At 48.1% G+C, this 20,720-nt stretch overlaps 1 protein-coding gene across 3 annotated transcripts in view; it reads left to right on the forward strand.

The window, feature by feature from the left end:
• The window catches only part of ss18 (SS18 subunit of BAF chromatin remodeling complex), an 81,587-nt gene that overhangs the window by 53,563 nt on the left and 7,304 nt on the right, over positions 1–20,720 (forward strand). For all 3 annotated transcript variants that reach the window (XM_069922584.1, XM_069922582.1, XM_069922583.1), the window contains one exon: positions 16,258–16,377. In XM_069922584.1, coding sequence (XP_069778685.1) covers positions 16,258–16,377 — 120 coding nt within the window. The remainder of the gene's footprint in view (positions 1–16,257; positions 16,378–20,720) is intronic.

Genomic DNA, 20,720 nt, shown 5'->3' on the forward strand with positions numbered 1-20,720 from the left:
ACGAGCTGCCAGCTGAGGCGGTGAATGCGGGCTCAATTTCAACATTTAAGATGAATTTGGACAGGTACGTGGATGGGAGAGGTATGGACAGCTACGGACTCGGTGCAGGTCAGTGGGATTAGGCAGGAAAATGGTTTGGCACAGACCAGAAGGGCCGAAGGGGCTTGTTTCCATGCTGTTATGTCCTATAGTGGTAGGTTTATTTCCACATAGAGTGGTGGGTGCCTGGAATACATAACCGGGGGTGGCGGTGGAGGCTGGTACAACAGGGATATTCAAAAGACCTTTGGATAGGCACGTGGGTGTAAGAAAATAGGTGGGGTTAGAAATGATTAGATTGGTGTGGAATGGGTTTACATTGCTCGGCACTACATTGTGGGTCGAAGGGCCTGTAATGTTCAATGATCTAAAGTGTCTAGAATGTGATGACTCCTTCCTCTGCAGTTAAATAATTGAATTAAAGTAAAAATGCACCAAAAGGCTGGAGGAACAGCCGGCCTTTCAGCGTCCATAGGAGACGAAGATACATCGCCGACGTTTTGGGGGCCTTCTTCAAGGAATGAGCAAAAAAAATCCGGGAAATCTCAGAATCCAGACAGTGACGGCTGGGGGTGGAATCCAGACCACAAAAGGTGTTAATATGGGGAGATGTGAGAATTGATTATGTCTGTGTGAAAGGAGAAAGAAAAAAGGGAGCGACAAAGCTGGGAGAAGAAGGTTGGGGGGAGGTCTAATGAAGACAGAGAAGTTGATGTTAATGCCATCTGGTTGGAGGGAACTCAGTTGGCAGATGAGGTGTTCCTTCAATTTGCGAGTGGTCTCAGTCTGGCAGTGCATGAAACCATGGACAGATACGTCGCCAAGTGAATGGGAAGGTGAATTAAAATGAGTGGCCACTGGGAGATGTGCTGGACTGGACCGAGGGGCTCAACGAAGCGATCTCCCAGTGTGCGCCCAATTAGATCAGAAACACAGCATGGGCCAATTTATCCATCCCATCTAAGAACTTGTCCAAATGTGTTTTAAACATAATCGTCCGCGACTCTATCACTTGCTCTGGCAGCTCGTTCCACACACCCACCACTCACTGTGAAGAACTTGCCCATCAGGTTCCCTATAGGTCTTTACCATCTCACCCTGAACCTCTGCCCTCGGATTTCGGTCTCCCCTATCCTGGAAAAAAGACTGTCCCCCGTTCTTTTGAGGAGAGAGTAGGAATGGAACTGCATGCAAATGTTTTCCTTGTATAGCAATTGGCTGTGCTGGGAGTGTTCAGGGTTCTGTTTATTGAAACAAACAGGAATGAAGAGCATAAGACAGAGGAGCAGAAATAGGCCATTCAGCTCATCGAGTATGCCCCACCATTTAATGGGCTGATCTATTTTCCCACTCAGGCCTGCTGCCCAGCCTTATCCCCATAACCTATGATGCCCTGGCTACCAAACTCTGCCATAAGTACACCCAACAACTCGGCCTCCACATCTGCCTGTGGCAACAAATTCCACTGATTCACCACTTTCTGGCTAAAGAAATCCCTCTGCATCTCTGCTCTAAGTGGACACCAATCCTGTAGTTGTGCCCTTTTGTCTTGGACTCTCCCACCGTGGGAAACAACCTTTCTACATCTACTCTGACAACATCTTTCAACATTCAATGAGCTCCCCCCTTATACTTCTAAATTCCAATGAGTACAGGACAATAGCAGTCCAACGCTCCTTGTATGATAACCCTTTCATTCCCAGAATATCTTCTGAACCTTCTTCAATGTCAGCACATCCTTTCTTAAATGAGGAGCCCAGAACTACTCCCAATCCTTCCAGTGAGGTCTCCTCAGTGCCATTTTGGTTAATCGAGGAGGAGGGGGAAGGACAATTCCCATACTTAATGCCCAACCTTGTTAGCCCTTGAGTTCATCAAGTGGCTCTTCTGTCCATGACGTCCATGTTGATTTTTTTGCCAGTTGGCACTGATCCCATTTGCCCGTATTAGGAGCCTGTCCTTCTATATCCTGCCTATTGTGTAAATATCTCATAAGTGAAGGAACTCTTATCTGCTCCACCACCACCTCCTGCCATGAGTTCCAGGCAGCAAACCCTCTGTATAAAAAAACAAATAGCTTCCCCTCCAGATCCTCTTTGGAGCTCCCAACCTCTCAGTTTATAACCTACACCCACTTTAACATGCTGAGTCATTACCTTGAGCTTGGCACTACTGGAGCTTGAGAGTGTTCCTTTGGTTCCCAGATCTGAACGTTTTATGGAAGTAAGAAATGTCTCCTGTACTTGAATAATACTGGAATTGTTCACAAGTGTAGGTGTTATCGTACTCTTTTCAAAACATCTGCAGCCAATTTGTACATAGCTCCCAAATTTCTTTTGCCGGAGAATAGTGGGTGAATCTCTGGAGTTTGCTGTGGAGACCAGGTCTCTGGGTGGATTTTAGAGAGAGATTAATGGGATCTGAATAGTCAGGGTATCAAAAGTTATGGGGAGAAAGCAGGAGAGTGGGGCTGAGTGGGAGAAGGGATCAGCTCATGGCCTGTTGCTGTGCTCCATGTCTAAATTTTTTAATTTTTAAATTTAGACATATAACACAGTAACAGGCCATTTCGGCCCACAAGTCCAAATTTACATCCAATTAACCTTCGCCCCCTGAAAGCTTTGAATGGTGGGAGGAAAATGGAGCTCCTGGACGAAACCCAGGGGGAGAATATGCAAACTCCTTACAGACAGCATGAGTTTCGAACCCCGGTCCGGTCCCGATCACAGGCACTGTAAAGGTCACACTTTAGACCATTTTGTTTGGGATCTGGGCGTACGCTCCTGTTTTGGCGGAGGGTTTATGGGCAACAAATGGGCTTCCAGTCACTTAGTCATCATAATACCAGTGTCAATAACCACTAAATAAAGGTGATTGGCCAGCGAACAGGAGGGAAATAGGAGTGATCGGCTTTATTTGTGTTTGAGATTTGAGTTTCATGTTAAATTGTTGATCTTGATGTAAAATTACATCAATCTTTGGTCACACTTGCCTTGCCAGTCATTCTCAACCTTCTTTTTACCCTATGATTGCCCTGCATCTAACTAGAGTCTATTTGTAGCATTATACCTTGTGTAGTGGGAAGAGTTCTTCTGTGAGCAGTCCAATAAGTTATCTCTACATTTATACAGCTATATTAAGAGCACAATATATAGAGTAAAAAGTTACAATGAAAAGAAAGATTAATTAGTGCCAAGCAAGGGGAGCGTGAGAGCACTGCTGTGGGGTTCAATCAGGAGCCTGATGGCTGTGGGGGAGAAAGCCTATTGGGGCACGCTTTTCCATTTTTCCCTGATGTCTGAAGTGAGATGGGTCCTTCTGCCTTCCTTCCTTATTGTAGACCATGTAAAATAAACCCATGAATCCCCCCCTCAGTGGTTCACAGACCACTTGTTGAAAAATACTGGTCCAGAGGATTCCCTTTGAGGTTGTTTCCCTGTTTCTTTACTTGACAAGGCTTTGGGTAGCCGTGGGTGGGTCCAAAGTGTGTTACAACAGTAAAGTACCTTAATTTAGGGAGTTGGTGAGAATTGAGTTGCTCATTGTCATGTGTACTGAGAAAACAGTAAAGAGCTTTGTGTTGTGTGCTATCCAGGTAAGTCACCCAATACAGCAGGCAATGGTAGCATAACCATCAAGACCATAGTGTAGTGGACATATTATTCCACTAAGTCAAATAGTGCAAGGCATTGGAGAAAACTTAAGAATGTCAATGAGAGTAGGAAAGTAATTGTCTTTGTATCTGGAGGTGAGTGTTTTCAAGCACATGTCTCCTCTGTCCAGCAAAAGGCAAGAGAAGAGAGTGTGACCAGTGTGGGATGGGTCCTTTAATGTATCCCTGAGACCGTGGGAGGTGTAGATGGAGAGGTTGCTCTGTGTGATGGCTCGAGTTCCTTGAGGTCTTGGGCAATTCCACAACTAAGCTGAAGAGTAGAGTGTTGCAAGGGCGCAGATTCAATAGGAGGTTTTCAAAAACGTCATTAGATAAACTCTCAAAGGGGAAACTCATTCAGGGTTAAAATGCAGGCAGAGTGAGAACAATTGTGTGAAATAGTTGTCCAGGTACCTTCGACCAAATGGGTTTTGCCATCAGGCCTCATTGTTTCTCCAGAGAAATGAGATCGTTTTACCGAGCACTTTCACGCAGACAGGGATCTCCCAGTGGCCAACCATTTCAAATCTGCGTCCCACTCCTGCACCGACGTGTCTGTGCCCGGTCTCGTGTGCTGTCAAACCAAGGGCACCGGAAATTGGAGGAGCAACATCTCCTATTCCATCTGGCCACTTTCTAACTGGATGGCATTAACATCGACTTTTCTGGTCTCTGCTGGCCCACTTCCTGTTCTCCCTTCCTTCCCCAAACCTCTGCCTCCTTTCCTCCAGCTCTCCACCCCTTCCCTCCCCAATCACAGAACCATCCCCCCTCCCCCTGTGCCCTCCCTCCCTTCTCCACCTCTTGCCTGTGGTCCCCCACTTCCTCTCCCCTCCTCCATTTTATTCAGGTGCCTGCCTACATTTTGCTCAAACCTTGATGAAGGGCTCAAGACCAAAGCATTGGTTCTGTATCTGTCTTTGCTGTTTTACCTGCTGAGTTTCACCAGCATTGTGTGATTTTACTTAATGTTTCTCCACTTGATTCTGGAAAGGATGGGAGTTACCTCACAAGGAGTGATTGAGTCATCTGGGACATTACCCACTGGAATTTAGAGGGATGGGGGGGGGGGTGAGATTTGAATGAAACATGTAAAGCTATGGAAGGGGTAGTTAAGGTGGAAGGAGGGAGGTTGTTTCGCCTCATTATTGAGACTAGAACTGGGGTAGGTGGCCTCAAGATTCAGGGGAGAAGATTCAAGATGGAGACATGGAGAACCACTTCACCCAGGGAGTGGTGAATCTATGGAGTTCTCTGCCCAAGGAAGCAGTGGAGGCTGCCTCTTTGGATGCATTTAAGTTACAGATTGATCGAGTTTTGATGAACAGGGAGACTAAGGCTTATGGGGAACTGGCGGCCAGACCAGCCATGATCTGGCAGACCAAGCTCAATGGGCCAGATGGCCGACTCCTGCCCCTATTTATGCCTTTGGTTAAGAAAGTATAAAGCTGTGAGGACCAGATGATGTTCGGAGCGGTGCGGAAGGTCAGCTTCCTTGCTAACTTTGGTTATGTTGAGGGTATAATGTTGGATCCAAAGAAGGTGTGGCTTGATTTGAAGGTTTAAGATGGAATGGGGTGCTTGCACATTGTGAAACATGGAAGTCTCCAGGTGTCTGCAGATGGAGGAACTCAGCCAGTCTCACAGAGCACAGGCCCGAAATGTCAGTAATGTATCTTTTCCTCCTTTGGACGCTGCGAGTCTGCCTGAGTTCCTCCAACATTTCAGTGCTCATGTTGTGCCTTGAATATTACAAATAGACCAGAGAGGACAAGTGTTTGTGGTGTAACTGGCCGTAACAATAGGGCAGTGTCCTCGGATCTGGTCATTGAGGTAAGTTTTCAAGAGTGCTTTGGATTTATTTTGCTCCAAAATGCATTACTGTCAATGGCGCACTTTTGCGTTGTGGACACCATTGTAAGATGACGTAATCTCATTCTTCCACTCATTGAAGATTCTCACTGTACTTCAGTACACGTTGATGAACTTACCTTCTTCCTTGCTGATTTGTTAGGGGGTAGGTGCACAGATGGTTGAAAATGGCAGGAGAATTGTACGAGGTTCCTTTTATTGTGATGTGTAATAATTCACATGATATAGGATGGTTCAACTTTTCTCTGTCGTAAGGCAAACAGAGTCACAGTGAGCATCGCCTTGAATAACAGGAGAAAATGAAGTAAAAGAGATTCCCTTCAGAGTCACTGAGCGTCCATGGATTCGCCTCCAGTGCTCCTGCAGCCTCTGCCACCATACACACTCCTGTTCAATCCACTGGCAACCTGAGCTCCAGATCCAAACCTCTGATATGATCAGGAAGTCTTTGGGAGCCCTTCTTGCCTTCAGCACCCTCTTGAATCTCCTCGCTTGAACCAGGTCCCCATGAGCCAATCTCCAGCAGACTGCAGCCCCTTGCTGGTTTGCTGCCGTGGTCACTTTTCTGTGAGGTCATCGTCTCTCTGCTTCTCCTTCTTGATAGGAAGTTTCCCCCCCACTTCTAGTGCCCTGCGCCGCTCCACTCCTCCCCCAGGGTCTGCAAACCCTTAGGGTCCGCTGCCCAGCACAGGCACCGCCATCTTGCCACAGTCCTTGGCGGATGCAGGGTACTTAAAATACAACACCTTCAGCTCCTCTAAGCAGCTGTTTAAAGCCTGTACAGAGCTGTAGGTATCAAGACCAGGCAGCAGGACCCTGCAGAGCAGCGCCGTGACTCCACTCCCCGCTTTCCTGGGTCTTCACTGTTACAGAAGCTCTGGCAGTGCTCCCATTTTCTTTACCTGCCCAACTTTAAGCTCAAGAGTGGGTGGAACATTGTTCCCATTGGTGGGGGGGGTGGGGGCTGTAATGAGGATGAAGCCACAGGTGTTAAATGAAGGGGAAACTAATAATGAAGTGGGAAGCACCTTGATGCGTGGTTGAAGGTCTGGGTGTGGGGGAGGTGGTCTCAGGAGGGAAGTAGATGGCTACAGAGAAGGGCTTAGATGTTACTCTGATGCAGAGCTGGCACAGACCATTTCGTGGTTGCATCGAAGAAATTAGGGGAAATTTAAACTGTTATATAGTCAGGATAATGTGAACTATTTTGTAACCGTGTAAGAATACACCCTTCTCACTGTAGTAACTGTAGTGCACCACTGGGGAGGGGGGGGGGCGTATGTATATGTGTGTGTGAACAGTTTCCTGAGATGGTGGAAGGCATCAGTAAGTAAAGTCTCCTCTGTTATTTGAATCTTGCATCTCTAAGACATTTAAGAAGCCTCCCAGGTAACACAGAGACATAACATTGATCTTAGGGAAGTGGGGGGGGGGGGGGGGAGGGGGTTTCCAATTGGCTGAGAGCAGTGCTGCTGTTGAGAGAGCCATGGAGATCATGCTGAGTGTTATGGAGGGCAAGGTTTAAATTTAAATGTAGACGTACAGCCCGGAAACAGGCCCTTTCGGCCCACTAGCCCATGCCACCCAATTAAACTCCAACCCCATACATTTTGCAGACACGAGGAGGACGTACAAATTCCTTACAGCGGATTTGAGCCCCGGGTCACTGATGCTGTAACAGTATCGCTGTAACTGTGCCACCCACAGGTTGCATGGGAGAGATTTGACCATAAGAGTTCTGGGAGCTGGGAAGGGGAAAAGTGGTGACAGGGCAGTGGACAGAAGGGGAGAGAAGGGTAGAGGGAGTGACCACTGGTCTTGCTATTGACGTAGTAACTGAGGTATGCAGAAAGACTGGATAGACCAGGATTGTACTCACTGGAATTCAGAATGAGAGGGGTGGGTCTCACAAACAACTGGCAGGACTGGATGGGTTAGATGCAGGAAGAAGGCTACTCTCACCCGGGGAAAAAGATGCTGACTTTCCACCTCTTATAATTAACCAGAGAACACTACAGCGCAGAAAGCAGGCCCCTTCAGCCCTTCTAGTCTGTACCGAATCTTTTTTTTTGCCAAGTCCCACTGACCTGCACCAGGTCCATATCGCTCCATATCTCTCCCATCCGTGTACCAGTCCAAATTCTTCTTAAATGTTAAAATTGAGTCCACATTCACCACTTCATCTGGCAGCTTGTTCCACTCTCCCACCACTCTCTGAGTGAAGAAGTTCCCCCTAAACTTCTCCCCTTTCACCCTTAATCCATGTTCTCTGGTTTGTATCTCTCCTACCCTCAGTGGAAAAAGCCGATCCACGTGTACTCATAATTTTATATCCTTCTATCAAATCTCCACTCATTCTTCCTCGCTTCAGGGAATAAGTAAATCTTCCTGCACACTTTCAATCTAATTGGTATCTTTCTTATAGTTAGGTGGACACAATCCTGCAAATGTGGCCTCACCAATGTCTTGTACAACTCTACCATAACAACCCAACTCCTGTACTTACGAAGGCCAATATGCCAAAAGCTCTTTACAACCCTGTCCACCTGTGACACCACTTTCAGGGAATTCTGTATCTGTATTCCCAGATCCCTCTGTTCGACCGCACTCCTCAGTGCCCGACCATTTACCGTGTACGTCTCTTCTTGGTTTGTCCTTCCAAAATGCAACACCTCCCACTTGTCTCCACGAAATTCCATCTGTCATTTTTCCAGCTAGTGAAACACTTGTCTCCAAGGAATAAAATTAGAGGTTGGTGCACTCAACGTAAAGGCATTGCTGTGAGCAGACTTCAAAATATTGGGTGGAATATCTCGAGCCTCCCAGGCTTGTGAAGTAAACATAGTACACAATTCCATCAGGGCGCAGAAGAACGGCCTGTTTTCCTTTGAACTTTTCTTTGGAAGGTTGAATACCTTCTGCGAATGGTTTGATGAGGGAAAACTCTATAGAGCCGCAGCTGAGGTGAGGAAGGGCCAGTTGGCACAACAGTTAGCATGGCGCTGTAACAGCGCCAGTGATTGGGGACCGGTGTTCGAATCCTGTGCTGTCTGTAAGGAGTTTGTACGTTCTTCCCATGTCTATGTAGGATTTCCCCAGGGGCTCCAGTTTCCACTCGCCATTTGAAATGTACTGGGGGTGTAAGTTAATTGGGCAGCACGGATTTGTGGGCCAAAATGGCCTGTTATTGCACTGCATGTATAAATTTAAATTTAAAATTTAAATTGCATCCAGTAAGGCAGCAGGACCAGACAACGTACATGGATGGTGTGGTCCAGCCGACGCAGGTCCTGATGGATGTGATCATCTCGCTGCAGCCATCCACTGTCCCCGCGGGATCAAAGTCAGCAAACGCCCAATTTTTGAGAGCAGCTGTTGTTTGATGTTTCCCAGGGTCGATGCAATTGGAGCTATTTTAGGAACTGCAGGTTCTTTGATGTTCTTCTCGTCACCGCCACTCCCTGAAACTCTGCAGTAAATGAGGTTGCTTTAATCTCTTGGTGTGGGGAAAACAGGGAAAGGACAATGCCTCCTTGTCTTGCCTCGTTGAAGGGTTCCGTGATGGTTTTGTTTATCCACCACCTTGTTGCTCTGCATTGATACTCAGAAGGGACCATTGAACAGCCTTGAACCTCGTTGAATTGTCCAAATGGATGAGGGGCAGGTCTTTCAAAGGTTCCTTTTATTGTTATGTAATAAAACGTTAAAAATGTAATTTGCATGACGCACTTCAACTTTTGCCTTTCGTAAGGCAGTGGAATTGTCATGACCATTGCTCGACGTCCCTAACAATAGGACAACGAGAGTCCCTTCAGAGACACTGAGCGTCCGTGGATTCGCCTCCAGCGCTCCCGCAGCCTCTGCAGCCACACAGACTCCTGTTCGATCCATTGGCCTCGAGTCCTCCGACACGATCAAGAAGCCTTCAGCGCCCGCGGGCCTTCGGGAGCCCTCCTTGCCCTCAGCACCCTCTCGGAATCCAACTTCTGATATCTGGTTCTCCAGCCAGTTCCCAGCAGCCGGCAGTTCTTTGACCGGAACCACCTGCAGCGAGTCTGGGTCCTTCAGCCGCTGAGCCCCTCGCTGGCCCGCTGCCGTGAACACCATTCTGTAGCTCCTCCTTCCCAGCGGTGGGGGGGGGGGGGTATTCTGTCTGTTACTGTTGCTCCCTCAAAGTCTGCAACCCCTCCTGTCGGCTGCCAGCACAGACGCTGCCTCCTTGGACGTAGACCTGAGGTTGCAGGATATCAGCTCCCTTAACAGGCCTGTATGGAGCTGCTGGTATCGGGACCGAGCATTAGGACCCTCTCTCCCAGCTCCACACTGTCACCACCACCCACTCCCTGAAATGCTGCAGTAAATGGGGTGGCTTCAATTCTGGTGTGGTGAAACAGGAGAAAGACAACCTTGTTGCCCTGCATTGACATTCAGAGTGGACCATCGAACAACCCCAAACCTTGTTGAATTGCCCAAATGGGTGTGAGGCAGGTCCCGCCGCAGAGGATTCTGCCCTCTTTACCTGAACGAGGTTTTGTTCCCTGAGACTGCCAGTCGTCGGGAGATACCAGGCATGGACATATCCATTCTGCTCAGTCCTGCATACAAGAAGTCCAACCGGTCGGTTCACAGGGAGATGAGGATTTGGCCAGAGGAAGCCACAGCAGGACTGCTTCGAAGGCACGGACTGGAGTGGGTGGAGTGGATTGAGGGAGGCGGCCACCTACAACGACCACAATGATCAACATTGATGAGCACACAATGCATTGAGGATCTTGCGGTGATCAAATGCTACACAGCCAGGGGAAATCAGAAACCGTGGCTAGATACACTGAGGGTAGGTGAAGTACAAACCAGAGGTCATGGGTTAAGGGTGAAAGGGGAAAAGTTTAGGGGCAACCTCTTCACACAGAGAGAGGTGGGGGTGTGGAACAAGCTGCGAGGGGAGGTGTTGAATGCGGCCTCAATACATTTAAGAAGAATTTGGACAGGTACGTGGGTGGGAGGGGAATAGACCGGGTGCAGGTCAGTGGGACTAGGCCAGTGGTTTTCAAATTTTTTTCTTTCCACTCATGTAGAATTTTAAACAATCCCTTACTAATCACAGAGCACCGATGGCAAAGGGATTATTTAAAGTGGGATGTGAGTGGAAAGAAAAAAGTTGAGAACCACTGGACTAGGTAAAAAAAATAGTTCAGCGCAGACTAGGAGAGCCGAAGGGGTCTGTTTCTATGCTGTAGCGCTCTATGGTTCGTGCATTGCTCAGAGCTTGAGATGCTGCCTTTGGGTCTGGAGACGAGATGGCATTAAGGGGTGAGCTCTCCTGTGCAGACAGGAAGGCAACGCGTGGATATGCAATCATAGACACCTGCAACAAGAGGCGCATGGGGCAGGGTTCTCAACTGAGTCAACCTTGCAGTTCAACGGCAAAGATGCCTCCCTTCCTGACAGGTTGAATATCTTCTACAAATGGCTCGGTGAGGACCATTGGCATCAAAAAGAACCTCGCCGACTCCTGAAGTACCCTGCAGAACCATGGCTGATATGAGGAAGATCCTATCCAGTGAAGCAGCAGGGCCAGGCAATGTAGCTGGTCGGATGTTGAAGGACTGCGTGACCCAGCTGACGGACCCCTAATGGACATAATCATCTCATTGCAGTATTTCACTGTCCCCGCAGGATTCAAGGCATCACCAACATCATCTCAGTGCCTCAGCGAGAGACGGACGGTAACCAGACTCCCTTTCACACTGCCAATCCTCCAACAAAGTGGGTAAACTTACCTGGCTCCCTGCACCTCTGGAGCTTTTTCCAATGCAACATGATTTATCTGGTTACCTGGCATTTTGTAGGGTGTGGGGGGGCCCTGCCTCCAGCAGTGACATTGTGAGAACAGGTTTGTTTTCACACCGCCAGAAGGCAATTAGAGTTAACTCAGCCGGGCAATGACACTTGCCCCATCACACTCACCTTGGTGCACATCTCGCCTTGCCAGGTTGGGACATTTCACACCGCACGATTTCCGGGAATGGGCCCTGTAAATTAGCCGGTTAACCCACGCGGAATTGACGGTGTGAATGACCACCGCCCAGTGGCACTAACATCAACAATTGAGATCTAGATTCTGAATCAGAATTTATTGTCACGAGCAAGTCACGAAATTTGTTGTTTTGCAGCATCGTCACAGAGCGAACATTCAGATAAGCCGCCTTACAACAATAAATAAAAACAGTGCAGGAAAAGTCAAAGTGAGGCAGCGTCTGTGGTTCAGCTCACACATAATGATGCAGGGACAAAACTTTGGGCACAGTTCATTCTGTGGTCTGACTTGGTTTGCAAGATTTTTGTTTTTGAGTGAGTGGAGATGTTTAAATTTAGACAAACAGTATGGTAACAGGCCCTTCCGGCCCACGAGCACATGCCGTCCAAGTACCACAATTAACCTACAACTCCCGTACGATTTGAAAGGTGGGAGGGAAACCCATGCAGAACGAGAAGATCGTGCAAACTCCTTACAGACAGCGCAGGGTTCGAAGCCGGGTTGCTACCGCTGTAAATGTGCCGCCCAACGCTATCAGTGCAGCCTATGTAAGAACATTTTTCTTCCAGCAGCCACTAGGCTCTTGAACCTCCATGTATCTCTCTAACTCTCCAAGACCACGGGAAATCTCTGACAAAAGACGACTGTTTTTGCACCGTCAAGCTGTGAATATTTATTAGTTACTGAACCGGTGCAGACTCGAAAGGCCAACATGGCCTGTTTCCGCTCCGTAAATGGTTTATATGGTTATATGTTTATGGTTTCTTCATGGTTGGAGGGAAATATTATGCAGTGAAAGTAGATTTCCCAGACTTTGGAGAATCATTACTGACTACTCTGAGGTTTCAGTTTAGCAGTTTTAATTTAATTTAAATGTAGACATCAAGCATGATAACTAGCCCTTCCGGCCTACAAGCCGGAATTAACCTACAACCTCTTCCCCCCCTTTTTGAAGGGTGGGTGGAAACCGGAGCACCCAGAGGAAAGCCTCGCAGAACGAGGAGAACATAGAAACTCCTTACAGATAGCGCGGGGTTCAAACCTGGGTCGCTGGCGCTGCAATAACATCGCGCTGACTACTACTGGTTCATGGAGAGTGGTTTGTTCTCCTCAGTTCTCAGTCACGTCAAGTCAAGTCCCAAGCTCTTGTTAATTAATTAGTTTTAACTTCATGGAACCCTCCATGTATTGGAACACAGAAATGCTGGAGGCACTTGGCAGGTCTTGCAGCGTCCATAGGAGTTATAGATTTCTAACTGATGTTTCAGATCTGAGCTTGTATCTTGAATGTCGGTTTATGTATCTCAGTTACGGCTCGCCAGCGGTTATACTTTGTGAGGTGTTTGAGGAGATTCAGTACGTCACCGAAGACTCTCATAAACTTCTATAGGTGGACCGAGGAGAGCATTCTGGCTGGTTGCATCACTGTCTGGTATGGAGGTGCCAACACTCAGGACAAGAAAAAGACCTCCATAGGGTCATTAACTCTGCGACATCACAGGCACCAGACTTCACTCCATCGAGGATGTCTACAAGAGACGGTGTCTTAAAAAAGCAGCCTCTACCCTCAAGGAACCCCCCCCACCACCCAGGCCAGGCCCTCTTCATTCTGCTACCATCGGGGTAAAGGTACAGGAGCTTGAAGATGAGCACCCAGCGGCACAAGGACAGCTTCTTCCCCTCCGCCGTCAGATTCTGGAACGATCATTGAACTTGCTTCCCCTGCACTATTTTTATTTATCTTGGTACGGTGATTTATATGAATTATTGCACTATAATGCTGCCACAGCATAACAAATTTCTTGGCATGTTCATGGCCATATATTCTGATGACCTCTGTGAGACCAGCTGAGTTCCCCAGCATTTCTGTGTTTTTGTTGCAATCACAGAATCTGCAGACTTTCGTGTTTCACGCCAACGTGCATTGGAACCTGCTTTGGGTGTGGGGGAGGGGGAAGTATCAGAATCAGGATTTATTCCCATGAACCTGTCATGAACTGCGTTTTACAGCAGCGTTATATAAACCACCTTACAACAATAAATAAAAACAGTGGATGAAAAGTCAAAGTGAGGCAGTGTCTATGGTTCATTGATCATTCCGGAATCTGATGGCGGAGGGGAAGAAGCCGTCCTTGTGCCGCTGGGTGCTCGTCTTCAGGCTCCTGTACCTTTTCCCTGATGGTAGCAGGGTGAAGAGGGCCTGGCCTGGGTGGTGGGGTCCTTGAGGGTAGAAGTTGCTTTTTTAAGACACCGCCTCATGTAGACATCCTTGATGGAGTGAAGTCTGGTGCCTGTAATGTCGCAGAGTTAACAACCCTCTGGGGTTTATTTTTTTCCTGAGCATTGGCACCTCCGTACCAGACAGGAGCCCCTTTCAAATCGCCTTGTAGAATGGGGTTTTGTTTTGGTGTTCTTTCGGACTTTTATTAGATGCCCGGTTGTACTTAAAAGTTCAGGTACACAATGCTTACAAATTAAAAACTGGTATTTCAAATATTCAAATTGACCAGATCTGAAATAAGCTTAAAAACCATATGAAGTAAAAAGGGAAATAGACCATCTGCAAAAATATGTTTTAAGCCAGTTCCCAAAAGCTGTTCCAGGAAAGGTTAAGAACCTATGTTGCATAGGTTTACTGTGTGAATCATTCTGGTATCTGGTCAACTGTATGCAAGGACTGCAGATCTTCATTACAGTTGAAAGTTTACAGTAAAATGGGGTTAACCAGGCAATCTACTAGGTTGAAGACCCAGGTGCAGGGCTATTTGAAAGGCTGAACCGGGCAAGCCCAGTCAATATCTACCCGTGTCCAAGACCTACCTTGGAGATGATCAGGGAACCCAGTAAAACTTACCTGGCTGTCCTCCTCCACCTATTTGAAAGGGCAAATGGCTGACCTGGTTAGTCTGGAACTTTAAAGACAAAGGGAACAGGGGATTCCCTGTGGCTACGTGATGCGTCACTCACTATGTTATCGCAGGAGTGGGATCCCCCTTAAATTGCCGGGTCGGCAATTTAACAGGTCGGTTAGCCTGCTATTTGAAAGATGCAGGAGGCACAGTAATCTCACCAGGGTCCCAGAAGGGCTACCCAGGTGCTACCATTTGAATGTGCCTTGTGTGAGACAACCAGCCAGAATGGTCTCCACGATCCACCTGTAGAAGTTTACGAGAGTCTTTGGAGACGTACTTAATCTCCTCAAACTCCTCACGAAGTACAGCCGCTGGCGAGCCTTCTTCGTGATTGCATTGACATGGCGGCTCCGGGACAGATCCTCGGAGATGTTGGCACCCAGGAGAAGTTTCACCTCCTACTGATCCCTCGAAGTAAGACTTGCTGAATTTTGGCGCGGCGTTTTATTTTCCAGATTTACTTTTGGAAAAATTGAAGGTCTGTAGGTGGAAAGCCATTAACTGTTTTCCTGTTTGATGTAGGCAGTGCTGACTTCAGTTACCAACACCCACCGTGCCCTGAGCAGGCCTTTGACAGGCCTTTCGAGGATTTCTCAATACATTACTACGAAGGAGGTATATCGGCGTATACCTTCACATTTTACACACATGTGGTCAGCCTACAAACCTCACCTTCACCCTCTCCCTGCCAAGCTTCTGTAGAACATTAGTGCGGATTTGATCCAGGGACAACGTAACTCCAGAATTAATTCCATGACCAAATGCTTATAACAGGTAGTTTTAACATTTCTAACTCTTTATTGCTTTGGACACCTAAATACATACGTGTTGCTTGGAAAACAAGACCTTCTAAAAAGATTAACACCCACACAGCTCTTGGGTCAGTAACTCAGTCTGCGGCAACTAAGAGGAAACTACTTGCTGACTTTGTGTTGTTCAGCTAGTTTGTGCTCTGTAGCTCTTGCCTACACCATTATCGTCCTCCTAGTGTAGCTTTGTTTTAACTGTTCTGTCACAGGAAGTGAAAAGCTCGGTGCAGGTTGCAGGGTCCCTGAACCCGATCCAGTTGAAACAAGTCAAACATTGCTTACTGTACATTTGTGAGGTTTCCTTTTCATTTGGTTGTGGGAGGTTCCTCCGTTTCCCGTATCGTTGCTCTTTTCCTTTCTCATTCCTTCCTCCAACATCATTCATCCCATTCTTTCTGCCTCCCTGCCTCCCGCATCCCCTGCCTCCCCCACCCCTCGCTCTCCCACCTCCCCAACTCTCTCACCTACTCCAACTTCCCCCCGCTCCCTCCAACTCCCCCCGCTCCCTCCAACTCCCTCCAATCCACCCGCTCCCTCCAACTCCCCCCTCCTTCCAACTCCCCCCCGCTCCCCCACCGCCTCTCCCCGCTCCACCACCTCCCCCGCACCCCCTCACTCTTCCCACCTTTCCTTCCCTTTTTTCCCTCTCTTTACTTCCCCCTTTCTACTACTGCTTTCTTTCCCTATCGCCCTCTCTACCTCCGCCACCCCTCCCTTTCCCACCACCACTGCCACCCCTCCCATTCTGCCCCCTCTCTCCTTGCCATTCCTTCCTCTTCCCCTCCTCCTCCACTGCCCCCCCCCCCCCCCACCCCGCTGCTCCCCTACAGCTAAAGGTCGGTCTGTTTTGTTTCTATCTGCCCATGGAGCTGATCGCTGTGTGTGGGTGGTCCTCCACCAGACACTAACACTGCCTACCCCTCCGTCTTCTTGCAGGGAACCCTCCATATGGCCAGCAGCAGGATGCGTACCAGCAAGGCCCCCCACCACAGCAGAGTTACCCCCAACAGCAATATTCAGCACAGACACCCTACCCTCCTCCGCAGCAGGGCTACGGTGAGTAACTCGGCATCAAGTCAAGTTTATTGTCGTATCATTGAACGTTCCAGCACAGTTCAGACCATTCCACCCATGATGTTGTGCTGACCTATTCTACAATCTAATCCTTCCCTATCTCACACCCACAACCCTCTAATTTTTCTGTATCCATGCGCTGTCTAAGAGTCGTCTTAAAAGATTTTACATGCAGCACGGTAACAGGCCCTTTCGGCCCATGAGTCCGTGACGTCTAATTTACACGCCATTAATCTACACCCATGGTACATTTCAAATGGTGGGAGGAAGCCGGAGCCCATGGAGAAAACTCACCCAGACATGGGGAGGATGTACAAACTCCTTACAGCCAGCGCGGGATTTGAACCCGGTCCCGATCGCTGGCGCTGTAAATGCGTTACGGCAACCGCGACACGAGCGTGAAGGTTAGCATATTTAGTGCGGAAAAATGAGATACGTTGCATTTTGATTTCAGATTTATTGTCAGAGCATATACATGATATCACATGCAACCCTGAGATTTTTTTTCCTGTGGGCCAGGCAGAATTACCACTAGTTTGTAAAAAAACTGTACACAATGAATACATATAAACAAATAAAGAACTGTAAACCGATAACAAATGTAGACAAACTGACTGTGCACTACAGAGGGAATTTTGGAAAGACAAAGTAAGAAAAGACATACACAATAAATAGAAGGGCATTGAGGAGAGTGGTAGAACAGAGGGATTTGGGAACATAGGTACCTAATTCCCTGAAACTAGCTGAATGAGGTAAAAGAGAGCTTTTGGCATATATTGGCCTTCATAACTCAAATTATTGAGTGCAGGAGTTGTGATGTTATAGTCAAGTTGTATAAGTTTGGAGGATTGTGTGCAGTTTTGGTCACTGAACTACAGGAAAGGCATCAATAAGATAGAAAGTGCAGAGGAGATCTACTAGGATGTTGCCCGGACTTCAAGAACTGAGTTACAGGGAAAGGTTAAACAGGTTTGGACTTTTATTCCCTGGAGTGTAGAAGAATGAGTTCAATGAAGTGGAGAGGGTGAGCACATTTAGATTCTTGGGAATCACTATCTCTGAGAATCTTTCCTTGGCCAAACGCACCAATGGCGTCGTGAAGAAAGCACGTCAGTCTACTTCCTCAGGAGTTTGCGGAGGTTGGGTAACACCCTGGCAAATTTCTACAAAGGTGTGGTGGAAAGTGTGCTGACTGGCTGCATCGCAGTTTGGTATGGGGACACCAATACCCCCGAGCAGAAAGCTCTATAAAAGGTAGTGGATACAGCCTACCATTGAGAACATCCATAGGGGACACTGCCGTCGGAGAGCAGCAGCGATCAACAAGGACCTGCACCATCCCACCTGCGTTCTGTTCTCGCTGCTGCCATCAGGAAAGAGGTCTCGGTGCCACAAGACTCACACCACCAGGTTCAGGAACAGCTGCTACCCCTCCACCATCAGACTCTTCAACAATAAACTCAATCAGGGACTCATTCAAGGACTCTTACTTTCCCCTTTATTGATTCTCTTTTTTTCTCTCTGTATTGCAGTCAGTTTTACATTCGTTATCTGTTTACAGTTCTTTTGATTGTTTATATGTTCACGCTGTGTATTTTTTTTTACACTACCAAGGTTCAAGATTCAATTTTATCATAATAATAATTAAATTTCTCTTACCTGCTGCAAGGCCGACAGATTGGCCGCTGGCAGGAATTCCCTAAACACCTCTTGCAGTCAGGGAGAGAGAGAGAAGCAAAAGAGCCCCCCCCCCCCCCCCCCAGAGTCACCGAATGTCCGTAGATTCGCCTCCCGCAGCTGCACAGATTCCAGCTCAAACTATCGGCCACCGAGCTCCAGATCCCAACCTCCAACACGGTCAGGGACCCTTCAGTGCCCTCGACACCTCCTCACATCCCAGTTCCGATACTGGTACCCCACCAGCCAGTTTGAGCCAGTCTCCAGGAGCCCACAGCATGGCGCGAGTCTCCCGACAGCGGTCTCCGGCAGCCCACACCTTCCACGGGTTCCTTGCCTCGAGTCGCCAGCAGCCCACTGCATGCACCAGTGCCTCGGTCACAGAACCCCCCTCACGGGTCCAATCAGTGGTAATTCTGCCGCACCCGCAGGAAAAAGGAACCTTAGGGTTGCATGTGATGTCATCTATGTCCTCTGACAATAAACCTGAAATCTGAGATTTGATGGAGGTCTTTAAAATTATGAGGGGGACAGACAGAGTAAATGTAGGTCGGTTGTTTTTTCCACTGAGGGTCAGTGAGATACAAACCAGAGGACATGGGTTAAAGTGAAAGGGGAAAGGTTTAGGGGGAACTTCTTCACACAGAGATCAGTGTGAGTGTGAAACGACCTGCCAGCTGAAGTGGAGAATGCTCAGTTTCGACATCTAAGAAGAATTTGGACAGGTACATGATGGGAGGGGTATGGAGGGCTATGGACTGGGTGCAGGTCAGTGGGACAAGGCAAAATAATAGTTTGGCACAGACTAGAAGGGCCGAAGGTGCCTGTTTCTATGTATTCTTTCACGTAGAGAGTGGTGGGTGCCTGGAGTAGTGGTGTTTAAGAGGGTTCTACACAAAAGAGTCTGGAAAAACAACCACCTGAAGAAACACACAAAGATCAGCGTGTACAGAGCCGTTGTCATACCCACGCTCCTGTTCGGCTCCGAATCATGGGTCCTCTACCAGCATCACCTATGGCTCCTAGAACGCTTCCATCGGCGCTGTCTCCGCTCCATCCTCAACATTCATTGGAATGACTTCATCACCAACATCGAAGTACTCGCAAGCATCGAATCCATGCTGCTGAAGACCCAACTGCGCTGGGTGGGTCATGTCTCCAGAATGAAGGACCATCGCCTTCCCAAGATCGTGTTATATGGCGAGCTCTCCGCTGGCCACCAAGAAAGAGATGCACCAAAGAGGTACAAGGACTGCTTAAAGAAATCTCTTGGTGCCTGCCACATTGAGCACCGCCAGTGGGCTGATATCGCCTCCAACCGTGCATCTTGGCGCCTCACAGTTTGGCGGGCAGCAACCTCCTTTGAAGAAGACCGCAGAGCCCACCTCACTGACAAAAGACAAAGGAGGAAAAACCCAACACCCAACCCCAACCAACCAATTTTCCATTGCAATCGCTGCAACCGTGTCTGCCTGTCCCGCATCGGACTTGTCAGTCACCAGTGAGCCTGCAGCAGACGTGGACATACCCCTCCATAAATCTTCGTCCGCGAAGCCAAGCCAAAGAAGATAGACATGTGAATGCAGCTCGAGCCTGCGATCACCAACCCAACATCTTTGTGGTGTTTGGACCAATTTGGGTTGTTTTCTCTGGAGTGTGAGGACATAAAATTTTGAAGTAAGTTTCTAAAATTACGAGAGATCGCGATAGGGCTGATGATCAGGATCTTTTCCCCCAGGATAAACTCGTCACCCAGTAGGGGGCTTGTGTTTGAGGAGAGGAGGAGGGTGAAAGTTTAAGGGAGATGTGCGGGGCGAATATTTTACATGGAGAGTGGTGGGTGCCTGGAACAGGCTGCCTGGGGCACTGGTGGAAGTGGTGTTGAAGAGGCTTCACCACGGACATGTGCAGGCGGAGATATAACTTGGGTGTCTTGTTCAATGTAAATTTTATTTCCAGCACGGTAGAAGCCAATTCCACCCATTTAAACCCGTGCCTGGCCAGTGACACCCAAATTAACCTCCAGCCCCGCAGTGGGGGTGGAAACCTGCGCAGGCGTGGCGTGAACATACAAACTCCTTGCAAACAGCTCCAGATTTGAACCCTGGTCGCGGGCAGTGTAATAACACAAGACCAGGCAGTCATCGTGGGCTGAAGCTCCTGTCCCCATGCAGTACTGTTCGATTCCAGCTTCTCCTGTTAACTCAGCCCCTCCAGGCAACATTCCTGTGAATTCTCTCTTCTGATCAATCACATCTTTCCAACAGTGGGCTGACTAGAGCTGCACAGCAGGCAATGAATCAGGCCAGGCGGTATTTAACCCATGATGTGCCAGCATTGACCCAAAATACCTACACAGCCTGCTATAAGAAAGCAAGGAACCCTTCCAAAAGAAATTTAGAAAATAGTAATTTGAGCAAATAATGTGCAGAAGGTTTTTTTTTTAATTCTCCACTTGCAAGATTACCTCAAGGGCACAATTCACGTCTGGCTGAAGAAATTCCTCTTCATCTCTGTTCTAAGTGATCGCCCTTCAATCCTGACGTTTTGCCCTCTTGACCTCGACTTCCCTACAACGGGAAACAACTTTGCATGTCTACTCCGTCCAGGCCTTTCAACATTCAAAATGCTTCTACGAGGTTCCCCCT

The sequence above is a fragment of the Narcine bancroftii genome, chromosome 2 (assembly GCF_036971445.1).
Source record: "Narcine bancroftii isolate sNarBan1 chromosome 2, sNarBan1.hap1, whole genome shotgun sequence".
NCBI classification, from domain to species: domain Eukaryota; kingdom Metazoa; phylum Chordata; class Chondrichthyes; order Torpediniformes; family Narcinidae; genus Narcine; species Narcine bancroftii.